Here is a 20,103-nt window from a genome sequence, read left to right on the forward strand (position 1 = left end):
TTGTGTCCCACTGTGCTGGGCCAGAACAGGGTGATAGGCAGGCAGCGCGGGCAGGGGGCGGGGGAGGGGGGAAGGGAAGGGAGGTTGCCATCACCACCACCCCATCCCCCACCTCAGCTGCTGCCGAGGGTCACTCGCGGTCTCCCAGCGCCTGGGAAAGGGAGTGGGGATGGGGGAGAGGACACTGTTGGAGCTGAGCATTAATAAAACAGTCCAGGTGTAGACAGGTGTGCTCCGCATGAGATTCGGGTGGTGTCCCAGCAGGGAGGAGGGTCAGAGGTCAGGGCCATCACCCCAGAACAGACTGTACCCCACCAGCAGTGACAGATGACACGCTCCCTGCCTGGCACGCCTTCTTACATCCACTTTGACTTTCCAGGTGGACGTACATCGAGTTCTACAGTCGCTATGGTATCCTCATGACCAAGCAAGAGCTTTCGTTCGGCGATAAGAAGGAGGTCTGCAAGGTGGTTTTACACAGGCTCATCCAGGTCAGGCTCGCTCACCTCGGGTCTCGGGCTCAGACCGAGAAGTGCGTCTCCCAAGCGTTTCCTCATCCCTGCTTCAGTCTCTGGGCTGTAATTGTCATGGTGGCTAAGAGGAAAGAAGATGGGCCCTACGCCTGTATGTGCTAAGGAGGTCAGAGCAGCAGGCTCATGGGCATCACCTCCCCTGGCAGCAGGCGTCTCCTTTAGGGACCCACATTCCAACCCTGGCTTCCCCCAGTGTCCTCCTGTCCGGCTTTGTTCTCCCACACCCTGGGGATCTTCCATGGGCCTGGTTTATGTTACACAGTCCACCAGACGTCATCGAGCCAGGGTTCCAGACGTCGCCCTCAGCGTGGGTTTAGATTATTACCGAAGCAGTGAGTTATGATGGAAAAGAGATAGGGAAGGAGTTATGACGGTCAGGAAGGGGGTCAAAGAGGAGCCAAAATGAAGACAGAAACCAAGCCTTTCCCAGTGCCTGTGCCCCTTTGTGGACAAACAAGTCAAAATATAAATTTCTAGATCATGACCAGAGTTTGTCTGCTTTATGTCAAAGAACAAAAATGTAAACAAATGTTTTGGGCATCTTTGAATCTCTGAACGTCTTTCTCAAATACTGTAGAAAATCTGAAAAGATTTTGTTTTTGATTATGTTATTTTTCTCTTCCAGGATTCCAATCAGTACCAGTTTGGTAAAACCAAAATTTTCTTCAGAGCAGGCCAAGTGGCTTATTTAGAGAAGCTCCGACTGGATAAACTGAGGCAGGGTTGTGTTGTGATACAAAAGCACATCCGTGGCTGGCTCCAGAGGAAAAAATTCCTCCGAGAGAGACAAGCCGCCCTGACCATCCAGCAGTACTTCCGGGGGCAGCACACCGTCAGGTAGGTGGGAGCCAAGGGGATGTGTGCAGTTGTGCAGCTTTCTTTGCTGGTCACGTCCAGGAAGGGGGAGGGGCCTGTCAGGGACAAAGGACCTTTCTCCTGGGACCAGGGTGCATGTCCCCGAGGCGGCCATAAGCCTCCTGATGAGAAGGGTGTGTCCCTCAGGGCAGGGAGTGCTGTCTCAGCCCGCTGTCCCCATGTGGGACAGGTGACAACCGGGACCCAGAAGAGAGGAAACCCCAGTCAGGGTGTCTCGGAAGAGGTCAGAATTCCCCGTGAGACCAGGTGAAGGGACTGGGCCCCTGGTCTGTGAGAACTGAAAATGCCTAGGACAGTGGTCGGCAAATTCATTAGTCAACAGAGCCAAATATCAGCAGTACAACGATTGAAATTTCTTTTGAGAGCCAATTTTTTTAAACTTAAACTATATAGGCAGGTACATTGTTATTAACTTAATTAGGGTACTCCTAAGCTGGCCTTTGCTAAAAATGTCCTCAATCTGATTGAGGTACGTTTGCTGAGGTCGACCCCTTCCAACGCTCACATCCACACTTGTCTTGTATACTTGTTTCGTCTATCTCCTTTCGTTTATCCTCTCTATGTCCAAACCAACTCAAAAAAAAAACTTCTTCAAAATAGACTCGCCCAGGCCGAAAACCGACTTCTTCGCATGAACCACAAACTTTTAATCACAATGTACGTGTGCGCCCGCACTTGGTATTTTGTGGAAGAGCCACACTCAAGGGGCCTAGGAAGACTAGGGTCTCGGTGAAGCCCCTGAGTAAAGATGCCAGAAATAGCCACTGACCAGCCTACTGGCAGAGGACAGGAGACAGAGCACGCCTGAGGGGATTGACGGGGAGGCCCTGCCAGCACATGCAGAGCCCTTGGGCAAGGCTACGCGGTAGCCCAAGGGGATGGCTGAGCGCAGGGCAGTCCCACCAGCCATGCCCATCCCACCTTCCTTAGGTGCTCCCAAGAGGCCATGTTGGGCTGGCCATGTACAAGCCTTCTTCCCAGTCTACACTGTGTGCTTCCATGTGTGTAGCCCAGCTCGCTTCCTGGCATGCCCCTAGGATAGTTGCGAAGGCAGGTGTGTCACTGAGCCTGACCTCTTTCTGTGCTTCTCCACGTGGTTGGTGCACCACCACCTTCATCTCAGCCCGCCCCAAACTGGCCTTGCCATCGCAGCCCCCATGCCCCAGGCAACCGGCTTACATGCACATGCAGCCAGGCTCGCCCTCCCGGGCTTCTGAGTTAACAACAGCAGCCTCCAGGGCAGGAAACCCTAGACTTATCTTCTTCCCCAAGTGTGTGCTCCCTTTCCAGTCGGGAATCACAAAGGCCTGACTATTCCATGCACCCTTCACTTGCCTCTGTGTCTGTCCTGCTCGTCCCATTCCTGGGTGCCTGCCCTGGGTGAGGCCTCCATCATCGCTTCCTTACACCCTTAGAGCACATTCCTTCACCACCCGCTGGCCCACAGAATGAGTGAACAGGTGAAGGAGCAAGTGCAGTGCCGCCTTTCTCTCCATCTTCCTAAAGCAGGGCTGATCCAGCCACTGCCCTGCTCCTGAGCTGGATGCCTCCAGCAGCCCCTGTTTCCTACCAAAGAACATTCAATCTTTTTAATGTTTTTAAAATATGTTTTTATTGATTTCAGAGAGGAAGGGAGAGATAGAAACATCAATGATGAGAGAGAATCATTGATTGGCAGCCTCCTGCATGCCCCACTCTGGGGATCGAGCCCACAACCCAAGCATGTGCCCTGACTGAGGATTGAACTGTGACCTCCTGGTTCATAGGTTGATGCTCAACCACTGAGCCACACTGACCGGGCAAGCATTCAATCTTTGCTATGGCCTGGATGCATTCATAAGAATGGAAGCTCTGTGAGGACAAGGAGCATACTTGTCTGGTTCCCATTACATCCATACTAGGACCTAGCACAGTGGCTGTCACATAGTAGGTGTCTAATACATATATATATTTCAACTAGAGGCCCAGTGCACGAATTCGGGTGGGGTCCTTTGGCCTGGCTGGTGATCAGGACTGATCGGGGCTGATCAGGGCCAGGCAGCCGGAGGGAGGGACCACGGGAGGTTGGCTGGCTGCAGGAGGTTGGCTGTGGGACATCACTGGCATACCTCATTTTCTTGCTCCTGTTTTGAGCATCTGACCCCTGTGGTCAGTGTGTCGTCAGAGTGACCCGTCGACTGGTCATAAAGGTCACTTAGGCTTTTATATATATATAGATATATATTTTAATAACAAATGGTTCCCATCTGTTTTTCTAACCTTATTGACTACTAATTTTCTCCATGTATCTCATATTCAAGCAATTTTAGACAGAGTCTCTTTTTCTGAACATTCCAGCACTGCTAGGCCTCCAGTATGAAATGCTTTTCCAACCTTCACTGTCTACAGAAATCCTTTTCCACCAAGGGCTGGCTCACAGGTCAGCCCTTCCCAAGCAGTTCTGTAAGATCTTACTGACGGATCTTTTAGCAGTCATTCTATTTCTCTCATATCCCACTTGGCCACTTATAGGTCTGTCTGCTCCACAAGGTGGTAAATCCTGAAGGTAGGAGCTCTGTCGTCTTCTCCAGTCCTTTGGGTAGGAGTCGACAAACGCGTTCTGTGAGAGCTGTCGGGGCCCTGCCGTTTCTCTCAAGTTGTTCACTCTGCCGTGTAGCATGACGTCAGGCACGGGGAATATTGTAAAGCATAGGCGTGTGTGTTCCTGTAGAACCTGACCATCTCAGGTGGACAGCTGCAGGCTTGGCCCCGAGGCCCTGGTTTGCCACCCTCTCCCTGATCTGGAGCCTTCAGCCCGCTGGCCCACAGAATGAGTGAACAGGTGAAGGAGCAAGTGCAGTGCACAGGCTTGTTGCCACTGTCCCTGTGGGCGTGAGGGAGGCGGATTATCAGCCTAGATGTGAGGAGTGTGAAGTTCCTCGTGCCTGGAGCCAGCATATTCAGATCAGGGTGAAAGGGGAGACGGTAATGACTGATCTCAATCCGGCGTTACAAGAAACCACTCACAGAGCATAATGTGTAGATTTGCAAAAATGTGACTATTCCTTAGTCGGAAAGAGCACACGCTGTAGAAGCCAGTGCGCTGTGGGTAACAGGTTGACTCCCCATTCTTCTCAACCAAGGAAAGCTGTGACCGCGGCCGCCTTGAAAGAGGCCTGGGCAGCCATCATCATCCAGAAGCACTGCCGTGGGTACCTTGTCCGCAGTCTGTACCAGCTGATCCGCGTGGCCACCATCACCATCCAGGCCTACACCCGAGGATGCCTGGCCCGGAGGAGGTATCGCAAGGTGCGGCCAGGACCACAGGCTTCCCCAGGGCTCGTGTTATTTTTCATCAGCAGTACTGGCATACCTCATTTTCTCGCTCTTCACAGATATTGTGGGGGTTTAATATTTACATTGAAGGTTTGTGGCAACTCTGTGTTGAGCAAGTCGATCAGCACCATTTTCCAACAGGCTTGGGTGATGGGTAGTATTGTTTAGCAATAAAGTATTTTTTTATTGTTTTGTGCTTTTTAGACATAATACTACTACACACATAATAGACTACACTATAGTGTAAATATAACTTTTACATACCGTGGGAAACCCAACAATTCATGATACTCACTTTACTGCGATATTCACTTTATTTCTGTTTCTGGAACTGAGCCCACAGTATCTCTGAGGTATGCCTAGAGTGAGACAGTGCTTTTGCATGAAGACCTTCCTAGAGCAGGAAGTTCTGGTATGTGAATGTCCGGACATGGCTGCTACAGGTGGAATTTGGCTATTGTTTCAAAGGTCTATTGTAGGTCCCTATGGGTTGATGACAAGAAATCCGTATTTTGCACTGTGGGAACATGGTGGTAGTTGCACCTCCCAACATTGGAGGCGTTGATGAGAGAAAGAATGGCGAGCCAGTTTGCATTTCACAAAATCTTGTTTTAAAGATGCTGGAGGAACACAAGGCTGTGATCCTTCAGAAATATGCTCGGGCGTGGCTGGCCCGGCGCAGGTTCCAGAGCATCCGACGGTTCGTGCTCAACATTCAGCTCACGTACAGGGTCCAGCGCCTGCAGAAAAAGCTAGAAGATCAGGTAGGTGTTCCTAATGCATCTTTCATACTTACTTTTTCCAATAGATATATTTTGTTCTGGGCCAGTTCCTTAGCTATGCAGTCAAATTTATACCCATGCCAGGAGGTTCAGGTCACATGAACCCTGAGCCGGAAAATAGAAGCACATTTTAAAGGGCTGCTACATGTGTTCGTGCAGGTTGTACACTGCACAGGGCAGCTGCCCAGGAGGGCCGGTGGGGCTGAAACCCAGCCTGGTACTGCTTGGCGAGCCATGTGTTCTGGCACCGAGATGGGCTGCCTAGACGCAGGGGTGCGTTTTTTAATTTGCACAGAGCTGCTGCTGTCTGGGTGCCAAGCCAGGCTCCCTCAGCGAGGTCTTGGCTCAGAGGAGCTGCCATTTCCTAATCTGCCTGAAGGTCCATATGGCCTAGCTGTAGCCCTGCCTCGTGTGAGAAGACTCCCCGTGCCATTCCCACTGCTCTCTGCCCGTGGGTGAGGGCTGTGCAATATGCAGCATCCAGGCCTATGGAGCTCACTCCTGGGCTGCCTCAGTTTATACTGAGAGTCTCCTGAGGTGAACTTTAAATGTAGCCTTAGCTATACCATGAGTACCCTTAATGAATGGATCAGCATGCAAACCAATACATTTGACATTTTGATGCAGTTTCCCCTATTGTGCTGCTGTGTGACAGGCGTGTGTTATGTGGCTTGTGCAGAATATCGCTCCACGTTCAAGGTGTTGGCCAAGCTGGTTTCCACTGAGTTGTCTCCCCTGGGCTTGCAGATGGCGATCTCTTCCCCATGTCTTTTTTTTTCTAAATATATTTCTACTGATTTTAGAGAGGAAGGGAGAGGGAGAGAAAAACATCAACGATGAGAGAGAATCACTGATTGGCCACCTCCTGCATGCCCCTCCTGCATACTAGGGATCGAGCTGGCAACCCGGGCATGTGCCCTGACTGGCAATCGAACCGTGACCTCCTCCCTGTGTCTTCACAGCACCTTCCTTCTGTGTGTGTCTGTGCCCAACCTCCTCTTCTTATAAAAACACCACTCATCCTGAATTAAGTCCACCCATGTGGCCTCATTTTACCTTAATTCTGTTTAAAGTCAGTCACATTCTGAAGTGCTGGGTGTTAGGACTTCACCATGTGACTTGGGGGCACTGGGAAACCCAATCCAGCCCACACCACGCGAGTTGCCTGATGCTCCGGGATTAGGCCGGCCCCACAGTAAAAGAGCCCCACCAGCTCAGGAACATTAACACACCAGCTCTGCCTCGCTGTTGTCGCTGGGACGAGGATGCTCAGACACGCCCTCACAATGATAAACGTGGCCAATGTAACTGAACCTCTGAGAGACTTAGATGCCGTGTAAAGGCTGTGAGAAACCAAGGGAACGGCTTCTTTATTTGGGGAAAACCCCTGAGCACCTGCTGTTGTTCTCTAGAACAGAGAGAACCACGGGCTGGTGGAGAAGCTGACCAGCCTGGCTGCCGCTCGGGCCGGTGATGTGGAGAAGGTTCAGAAACTGGAATCGGAACTGGACAGGGCAGCTGCCCACAGGCGCAATTATGAGGAGAGGGGTCAGAGATACAAGGCGACCATGGAAGAGGTTGGTGCTGGTTGTGACTGGCGATCACTGTGAGTCTTCCCATGGGAGGGGCCTCAGCGTGTGTCCCCACAGAGCTCCCGCTGTCAGAGGGGCCTCCCTCTCAGAGGACAGAGGGCAGAGCCCAGAGTCTAGGAAGAAACACAACATGACGTTGCCTCTTCCTTTCCATTTCTGTCAAGAGACGAAGGCCAAGAAGGAGCCCTGTGGCTGCTTCCCCCTCTGCCAGGACCACCTTGGTCCCCTGTTGCTGGCCCATCTGGTGTGAGCCCTGGGCACCTCACCCAGGACAGCAGCGCAGAGCTCGGCAGGTCTTCATCTCGGCGGTGGGGTCAGAAGAGCAGCAGACATAAAAACCCAGTGTCCCTGCTCTAAAGCTTGTCTTTGCTGCTGTCTGGCTGGGTGGCCTTAGGCAAGTTGCCCTCACCCTCTCTGAACTTCAGTTCCTCGTATGTAAAACGGAAATGACAAAAAGTGACTTGGCAGCGTTGTTGTGAGGATGAAGTTCTCTGGTGAAATCATTTAGCTAAACGCCTATCACAGAGCCCTGCCCAAGCACGAGCTGATCATTTCTAGCGAGGTGTCTTTATTCCTGTCCATCCTCCCGCACTTTTCAAAGTCCTCAGCACCCAAGGTTGTGGCAGCCTGGAGTCCTGGGTGTCTCTGTGCCTCCCCAAGGCCTGGTGCCTGGCTGCTGGCACTGCCCACACTGCCGCTCACCAACCGTCTATCAGCACCTTCAGCTGCCAGCCCGGCAGACACTTGACCAAGAGGAGCTAAGATAGTAGAACTTACATGACGATCACACAGCCTGCCTTCCTGAGTCATAACACTCTCAAAATGTGAATCCATGGTACATCACAGATAATTTACATCGTATTAAATAGATAAATACCCTGTGTGTCGAGAAGCTCAAGAAAAGGATAGAGAAGATGCCGTGACATGTGAGGTGACCTTGGTTTGGTCTGGCTCCTTGATCTCAGCCCTTGCAGGCTGGGAACTGGCGTCTGCTTGTGGTCACCTGGAGCCCTTGCATGCGAAGGTAAATGCAGTGTGATGCCGTGTGCTGGTGCTGGCTGCTATCCACGGATAGAACGTGTGTGTGTGTGTGTGTGTGAGTACACATGCATACATACATACACACACATGCACACACATACTATTTTAAAAAGACAGCCTTTCACCAAGTAGGACAATGGTGACCAAACTTAAAATGAGGTTTTTCAAAAAAGTTTTTGCTTCCCTTTGCTAGAAATTGGCAAAGCTTCAGAAGCATAATTCGGAGCTGGAAGTACAAAAAGAGCAGATACAGCGGAAGCTTCAGGAGCAGACTGAAGAGCTGAAAGGTAAAGCCCACAGCGGCCGGATTCATCCACCCATGCGTTCGCTTGTCCAGTCATTCTGGAATAACTGTCGGCTGTGAACCGAGTTTTAGGCAGCATGGGGAGCCTCTGGTGTATACTTAGTATAACAAGAACATTGTTGCTCCACAGAAAATAACGATATTTAAATTGTGGTAATTTACCCTATAGATTCATCTGTTTATTTCCATCTTTGTCAGACAACACAGCAATCCCTGTCTCAGACCCTCCCTGGGCCACTTGCAAGGTACCGATGTTTGGCCATAAGCCTGGAGCCTTTCATCACAGGTGGAGAAGGATGTGTGTCTGTGTGTGTGCATGGGTGTGCTCTGGGGGGTTAGGGTAATGTTGGGGTCGTGTTTGTTGTTTGCCAAGGATTTGCAGTCAGGTTGCAGATCTGTCCACCTTACTTGATCTAAGGGGTACCCTGGCCCTGAACTAAGGGCATGCTTTCCTCATGAGCCACAGCTCCCCCAGGCTGTCAGGCACAGATGCTTGGAACCAGTGGTGGTACCACTTTAATTTATGGGTGCGAAGCAGCCACTCTTAGCTTCACTCTGTCCATTTGTAGCTTTCCAACTTGAATTCTAATCGTAAGCACTTGCTAAACCCCAACAGGCTCATGAACCTGGTGGTTCCTGACCAGGTGGTTTAAATCACCACACTCAATTGCCTATCTTTTCCAGGGACCTTTTTCCTAAAGCTCTGACTCGAGGCACATGAGGCCTGAGGGTTCAGGCCTGGGCATCTAGCATCCCCCTGGCCCCTGCTGGGTGGAATCCAGAGCACAAGAGCCCTGGGGGTCCAGGTGAGAGTGTGGAGGGGGTGAACATCCCGAGTCCTGTCCAGGAGAGCAGGAAAGGCCGCCCAGATGAAGCTGAAGACGGCGTGCCTCCTGCTCCAGATTCTGTGTGCACCCTGTCTCTAAGGACTGATGATGAACAGGGCAAGGTCAGAGGTCAGGTCTAAGAGTAAACATTGAACTTAAATGAGGGAAGGCCTTACCCATCGTTACCTTTCTTTTTACAATACACTCCTCTTGAGCACTTGTTCTTTTTTTCTAACTTTAAGTGGCATTTCCCACAGGAATTTTAAAATTCCCACAAGTGTGTCTTGAAATTTACATATTTGGTAGCATTAACATGTTTGGGTGGATAATTTTATACCTTCTTCTAAAACGTGTATGAAAACTGTCAAACCCAGTGTTCATAAACTGCTTGTCCCGAGGGTCTCCCTACACATGGCAAACAGTGCTCTGTGAAAGGCACCAGCCTTTGCTCATCCTGGGACCTAGACGGAGGGATGTTATCAAAGTCTTTTCCCCTTTTTGAGATTCCGACTTGGACAGAAAGTCACATGTGAGCAGCCTGTTTAGCCTTTTTTGCAAATGGCCCAAGATGGTAAGCCAATTCTGGAGTGAGGTGAAAATTGAAATTATATCAAATATGCTGGCTTCTAAATGTAACCTTAGGTGTCTTCCCTCGTGTTTTCTGGCTGACTTACGATGTTTAAAGCAGTCATTTTGATTCAGGGACATTTGACACTGCACTGGATAAACTATTAAACTGTTGGCTTTTTTTTAACCAAATAATTTGGAGGATTGCTATTGTCACTTCATCCCTGGGCTCCCCTCTGGGGCAGGACTCAGGAACCAGGCAAAACTCAAGAATGAGGTGTCAGCTAAGTACAAATAGGGACACCAGGCTCTGATGGGCTGCATCTGTCGTCCTGCTCTTGTTTTGAAGGGCACCTGTCGTGTGTGGACATGCTGGGGACGTGGGATTGTCATGGCCAGAGGCTGTCCAGAACCCCATGCTCCCTTAACCTGCACTGTGTTAGGGATCCCGTATTTAAATTAAGACACTTTATTATTTTCTTGGTTATCGTGAATGACTGGTTTCAGTCAAGGCGCCCCCCAGGACACTTGGCAATATGTGGACACATTTTCAATTGTCACAAGTGGAGTGAGTAGAGGTGCCGCTGGATTCTAGTGGGTAGAGGCCAGGGATGCTGCTCAATATCCTACAGTGCACAGAGAGCCCCCTCCCGCCCCCGCCAGGATAAAGAATTACCTTCCTTGAAGTATCATCATGCTAAGATTGAGAAACCCTATCATAAATTGGTCATTTTCTCCCCAAAGCGTTTCTGTTTACTTTTAATAAAAATATTTATTATCTCAAAGCCAATATGCCTAATTTTAATCAAATGATATTCAGACCAATAAAATAATATAAATGAAACTATTTATTGATTTCAACATGACAAATTTGTGAGGATTATTATTCTGAACCCCCGGACCTGTATTTCTAGTTTATAAAGGTGACAGCTACACTCATCGTCCTGTTAGGAATAAACACCCCATGACTGTTCTTGCATTCACACTTTCTTAAATAAGACGTGAAGCAATCCAGGCATTGGTGTGCAGACCTGTTTCAAAAAGCGTTGTCTTTCCACAGGGAAAATGGATGACCTCACCAAGCAGCTCTTCGAGGACGTGCAAAAAGAGGAACGACAAAGAATGTATGAAAGATGGGTTGCCTTACAACTGCCACTTTCTCTCTCTGCTGTTCTCTACTTTGCTTCTTGGCTTGCAGATAGCAGGTCACAGGCACAGGAGAGCAGGGTGTGCATATTTGTAGGAAGTGAAGACGTGGAGGTGTGCGAGAGCGAATGCCCACCCTGTGCACCTTTCAGACACTGCCCGGGCTCTACATTGTGGGCAGGGGACCCTGGGAATTTCCTGCTTTCCCTTTTTTGCCAAGACAGTGAGGAGTTCAGACACTGCCACCCTTTCAACTCCCATGAAGCCTAAGAATTAAGATTATTGCCTAGGAAATACACCTTCCTCCCTCCCCCCTCCTGTTACACCTGTTCACATGATTCTTGTCCCACACAGTAAGGGATAGGAAACCCTCACAGAAACTAAGGCAGCTCCCCATGACCTCGTCAATATTAAACCCTTTACTAATCTCCAATCTGGGCTCCCTTCTCTTAAGATGTCAACTGAAAGGCTTTAGATCTCAAAGTAGGAATGCGTGGCAAGGTGTAGGGGAGAAATGGAACATTCTTGGCATCCGGGGTGTAGGGGGCTAGGAGGCTCAGGGCTGCCTGGGGTGGTAGGATGTGCACCCTCCCCATGCAGTTAGTTAGTAGCCTGGGTCTGGGTGAGGAGGAGGATGCCAAAAAGTTAGGGGAGGGGGTATCGCTGAAGAGTCCAAGAGCTAACAAAGTGTCTCATGATCCTACATCGGTTTTAAAATAGGGATATTTGACTCTACCTTGAAAAATCTATTTTTCAATGAACTTTCAACTGTAGGAGAAGAGTTCAATTTTTGGACCCTCACTGTGTACTGGGCCACTTGGGAGTGACCATTGCAAGCAGGGAGGCTGGGAGAGTCAGGCTGAGGCCAGGTCACCTTGAGCTCTTTGCAGTCCTCATCAGCACTCACCTGTACCTCGGTCTGGTCCCTGGTTAGTTGACGGGGGACATCTTGGCCACTGTCACAACCCGACAGAGTTACAAAGAAGCCCACAGTCTGTGGAAACACACCTCATTTAGGTTACACATGTGACTGCCGGCTGCAGTCTGCTTCTTCAAAGGTATTTTGCTGGCCTCTTAGGAGCACTGCGGGGTTTTTTTGGTTTTGTTTTTTTTTAATATATTTTTACTGACTTCAGAGATAGGAAGGGAGAGGGAGAGAGGGATAGAAATATCAATAATGAGAGAGAATCATTGATTAGCTGCCTCCTGGATGTCCCCTACTGGGGATCAAGCCCACAACCCAGGCATGTTCCCTGACCGAGAATCGAACTGTGACCTCCTGGTTCATAGGTCTATGCTCAACCGCTGAGCCACACCAACCAGATTAAAAACCTGAAAACAAAGTTTAAATTTTTGATAATATCTATAAAAGGAAATGAAACAAAAACCTAGTGGGAATGTGACTCTTTTCCTCAGGAATTTTCCTTTTGTGCTATAAAAGCAAGTCCTAAAATAAACCCGTCGACAGTTTAGCAAGTAGAATGATAACTCATAAACTCAGAACCCCTAGGTCTGCTTCAGTTCTCACTGGGCTGCTGTGCACTGTGTTGGCTGGTTTAGATCATGGATCTCTCTTCAGATATTTTCTTGGTCATTCATCCGTATTTAATTCAGCAACCATCTCACGAGGAATTGGGTTTTCATGGAAGTTGGGGCACCTGAATTTGCTGAAACTTATTCTAGAGCAGTGGTTCTCAACCTTCTGGCCCTTTAAATACAGTTCCTCATGTTGTGACCCAACCATAAAATTATTTTGGTTGCTACTTCATAACTGTAATGTTGCTACTGTTATGAATCGTAATGTAAATATCTGATATGCAGGATGGTCTTGGGCGACCCCTGTGAAAGGGTCGTTCGACCGCCAAAGGGGTCGCGACCCACAGGTTGAGAACCGCTGTTCTAGAGTCTTTGAAGGGCTGGATGCTTCGACATATTAAATGACTACACTAACTTGGGTAGGACCAGGCCAAAGCCCTCCAGGATCCTTGGGACGTGGCAGGGGCCAGGACTTGGCTGAATGTGCCAAGGTCTTTGCTGAGGGAAGTGGCCCCTCCATGGGGGGCCACATGGAACTGGGATGGCTTTGGGAATACAGTGCCCCAACCACCACTGAGACTTTAAGTTCAACCTTCTGTGCTGTGTTTCCTCTGTGCGGGACTGTGTTAGAGCCACACTTCTCAGATCAGAAAGTGTAAGAAGCTTCCTTTCCTTAAGGGGACAGGAAACCGTCAGCTAAAAATAAGGCCATTATTATGGGAACTGTCACAATAGATCCTAATTAACTTGTCTCCTTTCTGGAGTCTCCTCTTATTTTCAAAATGATGTATCGTTCTACCTCAGGGTAAAGACTTTAGAGACAATTCTGAATTATTTTTCCTTTTGCTGCCTAGACTTCTTGAAAAAAGTTTTGAACTGAAAACACAGGACTATGAGAAGCAGATGTGCTCTTTGAAAGAAGAAATCAAAGCTCTCAAGGATGAGAAAATGCAACTTCAGCGCCAGCTGGAGGAGGAGCGGGCCACCTCGGCTGGCCTGCAGGGGGAGGTGGCCCGGCTGAGCCAGCAGGCCAAGGTAGAGGCTTCCACTTCCCCAGCTCTCTCTGAGTCAGGTCACTGCACAGGGTGTGTGTGTGGGAGTGGGGGGGAGGGGTATGTGTGTGGGGGGGGAGGGAGGCGGGTGTGTGTGTGCGGGGGGTGGTGAAGGGGGAGCAGCTTCACTTTCCCACAGGATCAGACAACTAAATGCAAATGCATGTGTGAAGCCAGAAGTGAAAGGACCCTGATTGCTTCAGTTCCTCCCAGTATAAACCCCCAACCACCTTTGATTTAGCAATAATGGCTTTTCCTATTTTAAAGGTCAGCTCTCTTTTTTAAATTACATTTACATAAAGTTACTCAAATATGTTGACCTAGAGAATACGTCCAAATTAAATTACAAATGGACATAAGCTCTTACACAATCCATCATGGTGTTATCCTATATAATAAAAGGCTAATATGCAAATTGTCCCCTCAACTGGGAATTTGTGCACCAGGCCTCAGTATACCTATAAATGCCTGTATTAAAATTACATTGCCGTACTGTCAGAATCTTACATTTTAAACTGCTACCAGAAACTCTCACAAAAGCAATGATGCATGCTTGGACAGTCAGGCTTAACTGGAGTTCCTTCCCCACCAGAATGTCCCTGTGTTGTTAAATGCAAAACATTTCTCTGCAAGGTGGGAAAGTTTTTAAGCTTCCACTGAATATGTGAAACACATGTGAGTAGAATGTTTGTGAAGATTTTGCAAATATTATCTGATTGTCATGGAAGAGCCATTCATGGTTCAGAAGAGCGCTAAGAATCACCCCGGCGTTGCCTGTGAACTCCACAGCGGAGCTGTCTGTATTCTCTGGGCCTTGGGCCCCTGATGCTGAGAGCGGGGGGTGGGACCACCCAGCCCTGTGACTGCCTCACTCTCAGCAGTCACATGAGACTGCTGTCCCTCTGGAAGTCAGGCCATCTGGCTACTGTCTGCATCTTGGGAAATGGTATGGCTATACTTGGAGTGAGGCACCGATATTTGTCACTTCCTCTTTGGTACCTAAAACTGTGGTCCAGACTCTCCAGTGTGGCGATTAGTCTCATTTGCAAAGAAAGTGAATGTATCATCATCAAGTTATCTGTGTTATAATCCATCTGTATAAATCCACTTACAACTGGTAACAATGACTGAACCATTACAGAAAGCAGGGCTTTCAGATTGGATAGTCCTGGCACCCCATCAACTTGCCGTGTGATCCTGAACAGGCCGTTTACTCTGTGCAGCTTCAGTTTTCTAACCTGTAAAAGGTCACCCTAGTCACCCTCTGGGCCTGTTTTAAGGAAGAGGTTGTGTATGTAAAATGACCAGCAAATGTCACTTTGATCTCCTTTCCCATGCCCTGTAGAAACAGGAGTTGTATGTAGGCCTTAAACACTTACACTAACTGAGAAATGTCAGCACGGGCTTAGTCACCTCTGCATAGCTCCCATAGCTGCAAGCACAACCCTGACATCCTTACTCAAGCTGAGTCGATAGGTGAAAGGCAGAATACAGCCCCCCGCCCCCAACCAGGGCTGCCCCTCAGGGGACCCCGGCACACCCCGTGGCCACCCCCCAAATCCTGGGTGCGCCTGGCTCTGCCGCTGCGCCACTCCTAAACCCAGCTGGAGCCCAAACCCACACTTCCAAACGTGGCGGGCTTGCCCACATCCAGGATTCCATCCTACGGCGAAAGATAATCAGCCCCTTTGAATTTCCTTCTCTGGGCTCTCCTTCCTCCCCACCCCACCAAAGCTTGTAGTAATTAGTTATCGTTTCCCTTTAAGTAGGGAAACCAATTCTGTTGATACAACCAAGTAGATCTGGAAATAATTAACAGTATTTGGGGGCAGTTAAACATGTATCAAGGCCACGCTGTATGTATGGGCAGGGATGGTTTATCAAGAGTTTAGCCAAGAAGCAGCAGTGAGGACACCCTGCCTGAGTAGACGGTGCTGTAAGAGTGTTCCCTCTGTTTGATAAAAATTACAAAAGCTCTTTTTTCTTCACCTGGTCATTGCTGTGATTCAGACAATCTCTGAGTTTGAAAAGGAGATAGAGCTACTTCAGACACAGAAGATAGACGTGGAAAAACATGTGCAGTCGCAAAAACGGGAAATGAGAGGTAACAAAACTACGAGGCACCAAGCCCATGGGTGCAGACTGAATGTATCATAAGTGTCCCTGGTGAGGAAATGCTCCTTTGACTGGCATGAGGCTGGTTGGTTAGCTGGTTGGTTGGATATATGGCAGGCTGACTAGCCGGTTGGCTCCGTAGCTAGTTGGTTGGTTGGTTGTTTGGTTGGTTGGTTGGTTGGTTGGTTGGTTGGATAGCTGGTGGGTTAAATAGCTGGTCAGCTTCTTGGCTGATGGGATGGTTAGCTGGAGACTCTGTGAAGGTAACTGGGCCCTAGAAAGGGAACAGGAGAAATCAGGCAAGAATGTAATTTATACCAGCTCTGCCTTTTCCTCTCAGAAAAGATGTCAGAGATCACCAAGCAACTTCTCGAAAGCTATGACATTGCAGACGTGAGAAGCAGGTAATCATTTTTGCATTATCAAACATTTAGAAACGTGTAACACATGAGAGAGATGATAGACTTTCTTACCCTCCTTATTTTCCAGGCTGTCTGTGGAAGATTTGGAACATTTAAATGAGGATGGAGAACTTTGGTTTGCTTATGAAGGACTAAAGAAAGCAACCCGGTAAGGAATTCCCCCAGGGTTTCTTTTTCCCCCAGAGATAATAAGACTATTGGAAAGTGAAAAGTTTGTCTTACATAGATTTGATACATAAAATAATTTCTTACAGTAGAATGATCTAATAATCACTGGAAATATTTCTTTGAGTAATTGGTAACAAAGAACACTCTTTATGGGATAAAATGCTGAGTGATAAAATGCATAACCTATACAGTAAAACTGATTATATCAAACTAGAAACCTGGTACATGAAAATTTGTGCACTCAGGGGAGGTGAGGGGAGTCCCTCAGCCCAACCTGTACCCTCTGGCAGTCTGGGACCCCTCAGGGGATGTCCACCTGCCAACTTAGGCCCGCTTCCCGGGGGGATCAGGCCTAAGCTGGCAGTCAGACATCCCTCTGGCAGCCCAGGAGCCCTCGTGGGATGTCTGACTGCGGCTTAGGCCCCCTCAGACATCCTTAGCACTGCCAAGGAGGCAGGAGAGGCTCCCACCACTGCCACTGTGCTTGCAGCCGTCAGCCCAGTCTGTGGCTGAGTGAAACTGCCACTGTGGGACACATTGACCACCGGGGGGCAGCTCCTGTGTTGAGCTGTGCGTGTCATAGCAACTGGTCATTCTGGGTTGTTCTGCTGTTAGGGTCAATTTGCATATTTCCCTTTTATAATATAGGACTAAAGGCCCGATGCATGAAATTCATGCAAGAGTAGGATTTCCTTCCCCTGGCTGCTGGCACTGGCTTCCCTCTGGCACCCAGGACCCGGGCTTCCCTCGCAGCCCCGGCTTCATCTAGAAGGTCGTCTGGAAGGAAGTCCGGTCTAATTAGTATATTATGCTTTTATTATTATAGCTAAGGTAGCCAGTGTTGCTATAGACAAATAGGTGTGTTTAAATTTAAAGTTTGATGCATTTTTTACATTAATAAACTTTATTTTTAGAGTAGTGCTAGGCTTACAGTAAAATTGAGCAAAAGTTCAGAGATTTCTCATATACTTCCGACCCCCACACATACACAGCCATTATCAATATCTCCAAGCAGAGCTTACATTTGTTGTTGTTTTAAAGATTTTTAAAATTGATTTTTTAAAAAATATAATTTATTGATTTTTCACAGAGAGGAAGGGAGAGGGATAGAGAGTTAGAAACATCGATGAGAGAGAAACATCGATCAGCTGCCTCTTGCATACCCCCAACTGGGGATGTGCCCGCAACCAAGGTACATGCCCTTGGCCGGAATCGAACCCCGGACCCTTCAGCCCACAGGGCGACACTCTATCCACTGAGCCAAACCGGTCAGGGCTAAAATTGATTTTTAAAGAGAGAGGGAGGGAGGGAGAAGGAGGAAGAGAGAGAAACCTCTATGTGAGAGGAAAACATTAATCGGCTGCCTCCTGCATGCCTCCCACCAGGAATCAAGCCTGCAACCCGGGCACGGGCCCTGACCAGGAATCGAACTGGCAGCCTTTCAGTGCACGGAATGATGCCCAACCAACTGGCCAGGGCAAGGTTACATTTGTTAAAACTGATGAACCTACGTTGACACCCAGAGTCATTAGTTTACATTAAGGTTCACTTTTGATGTTATATATCCTGTTGGTTTTGGCAAATGTATGATGAAATGTATCTTTACCATTATTGCATCCTACAGACATTTTTTAAACTATTAGAGTAAAAATGTAACTTTAATAATGTCTAAAGTAATATTTGTTATTAACTGCATGTTAATGCCACATATGCTTTCTAAATTTTATAATTCTGTGTTCCTAGTTCCAAAGCCTGTAACGATGTGCACATAAGTATGCTCTCTGTACTTAGCACTTGGCTCTAGTGGTGGGTTTTCATAACTGCTGCACGTGCACACACTCAGAGTGAAGACCAAGTGGCTAATTTCTCGGCCCCTCTTCCAACAGCGTCTTGGAGAGCCACTTCCAGTCCCAGAAGGATTGCTATGAAAAGGAGATAGAAGCTTTGAACTTCAAAGTGGTGCATCTAAGTCAAGAAATAAACCACCTGCAGAAATTATTTAGAGAAGAGAATGACATCAATGAAAGTATTCGTCATGAAGTTACCAGGCTGACATCAGAAAACATGGTATGGTCTCAGCCGTGGGTCCCGGTTGTGGGCACTATTCTAGAAATGTTATTCATTAGCCAAGTCATATGCAGTTTCTTGGCAATAAAACAATGGATCAGACTTATGTTTTCTAGGAGTGAAATACTTGGGTCAGAAGAGAAACTTATATTACCCCAGGCTGGAGAGCACTCTGATTTGAGAGTATGTGTCTTTTCCATAGGATGGGTCCACATTCTGTGTGTGTGTGTGTGTGTGTGTGTGTGTTCTAAATCTAGCCAATACCCCTTGGAAATTGACAAAAGCAACATTAAGGTAAAAGGATAATTCAAGAGGGACATGCATTCAGGTCAGCCTCTACTCCTGCTTCTCATCTCACCTTTTCAGAGGCCTTCCCTCTTGTGATGCCCATTCTTTCCTCCTGCACATGTCTCATCCCTTCTTCTACCTCATGCCTACTGGCATGGAGAAAGGCTTCAGAAATCTCCTCACTCAAAACTATCCCTTTCTTGGCCCCACATCCCTGGTAGCTACCACTCCATTTCTTTCTTCTTTCCTTTTTCTTTTTTGGTAATCCTCACCCACGGATATTTTTTTCCTTTTGTTTTTTAGAGAAAATGGAAGGGAAGGGGGGAGGGGGGAGGAAAAGAGAGAGAGAGAGAGAGAGAGAGAGAGAGAGACACAGACACATTGATTTGAGAGACACATCGGTTGATTGCTTCCCATACGCTCTCCAACCAGGGCCAGGGAATCAACCTGCAACCCAGGTGCGTGCCCTGGACCGGTGGAACCTATGACCTGTCAGTGCTCAGGCCGACACTCTAACCACTGGGCTGTGCCAGCCAGGGCACCACCCCATTTCTTTGGGAGAGTTGTCAGACTTCTCAGCAGCCATCCAACTGCCATCTCTCCATTCACCTCCCATTTGCTCTGTGGCCACCCCATTTTGCCATGTGCCCCTACCATTAAACTGGTCTGTCTGCATCCAGCTGAGCACAGAGGGTTCATTTCCGTCCTCCTCGTTGTCTCCCAGGGCACCACCCTCTCCTAGGTTTCTCATCCTCTTTGCCATTCACAGGCTGCCCCTTCTCAGCTTCTTTGCTGTCTCCTGCTCCTCTGCCTAACCTCGAACTACTAGGACCTCTCGGGTCTGTGCCAGCAGGTGAGGAGCTGTGGCCCCGGCATAGCCAACACGTGGAGCAGGAGTAAGGACCTTCACATCTTTGTTTGGTCCTTGAGTGAAACTTTCATGAGGAATCCGCGTTGAAATCCAATTGCATAATCAAACAAGTATTCTTCATTTGAGCATTAGCGGTGTGGGTGTTTTTATAAACTTGGGCAACAGAAAAACTGTTTTTACCTGCCTGAGGGTAGAGGTGACAGACATTTAAAAAACTATACAGGCGGACAAGGACAAAGGATTGAGCCACGCCTGGAATGCAGAGGGCGCAGTGCGACCCCCTTGAGGTGGTCCATCCCTAGATGAAGAGGTGAGGTCTCTGGGTCTGGACCAGAGAGGCTGGCTGCCACCTCCTCACATCACCCTCCCTCAGCTCAGCATAGAATTCCCATCCGCCCCTGCCCCACCACTACACACCCTTCCCTCCGGGAGACATCCTGATGGGGACCGGCTGTGTGGAACCGCTTTCTCTGAGCGTGCTGGTATTTCTTGTGACGATATAGGTCTCGAGGTAAAAAATCATGATACCAATGGAGTATAATGTCTTAGCTGGCCTTCTTATACAATTCACTAGAGGCCCAATGCACGAAATTCGTGCAAG

The 20,103-nt window shown here is 48.5% G+C and overlaps 1 protein-coding gene across 1 annotated transcript in view; it reads left to right on the forward strand.

Annotated features, from left to right (window-relative positions):
• MYO5C (myosin VC) overlaps positions 1 to 20,103 on the forward strand; it is a 90,922-nt gene that overhangs the window by 47,255 nt on the left and 23,564 nt on the right. The window contains exons 18-29 of the mRNA XM_070422669.1: positions 380 to 491; positions 1,159 to 1,370; positions 4,532 to 4,697; positions 5,342 to 5,488; positions 6,919 to 7,083; positions 8,333 to 8,426; positions 10,898 to 10,961; positions 13,374 to 13,554; positions 15,582 to 15,675; positions 16,027 to 16,090; positions 16,176 to 16,256; positions 18,163 to 18,343. Of these exons, the coding sequence (XP_070278770.1) occupies positions 380 to 491; positions 1,159 to 1,370; positions 4,532 to 4,697; positions 5,342 to 5,488; positions 6,919 to 7,083; positions 8,333 to 8,426; positions 10,898 to 10,961; positions 13,374 to 13,554; positions 15,582 to 15,675; positions 16,027 to 16,090; positions 16,176 to 16,256; positions 18,163 to 18,343 (1,561 nt within the window). The remainder of the gene's footprint in view (positions 1 to 379; positions 492 to 1,158; positions 1,371 to 4,531; positions 4,698 to 5,341; positions 5,489 to 6,918; positions 7,084 to 8,332; positions 8,427 to 10,897; positions 10,962 to 13,373; positions 13,555 to 15,581; positions 15,676 to 16,026; positions 16,091 to 16,175; positions 16,257 to 18,162; positions 18,344 to 20,103) is intronic.

Source organism: Myotis yumanensis, unplaced genomic scaffold, assembly GCF_028538775.1.
Source record: "Myotis yumanensis isolate MYYU_CA2020_CCGP unplaced genomic scaffold, mMyoYum1.0.hap1 SCAF_1, whole genome shotgun sequence".
Classification (NCBI taxonomy): Eukaryota; Metazoa; Chordata; class Mammalia; order Chiroptera; family Vespertilionidae; genus Myotis; species Myotis yumanensis.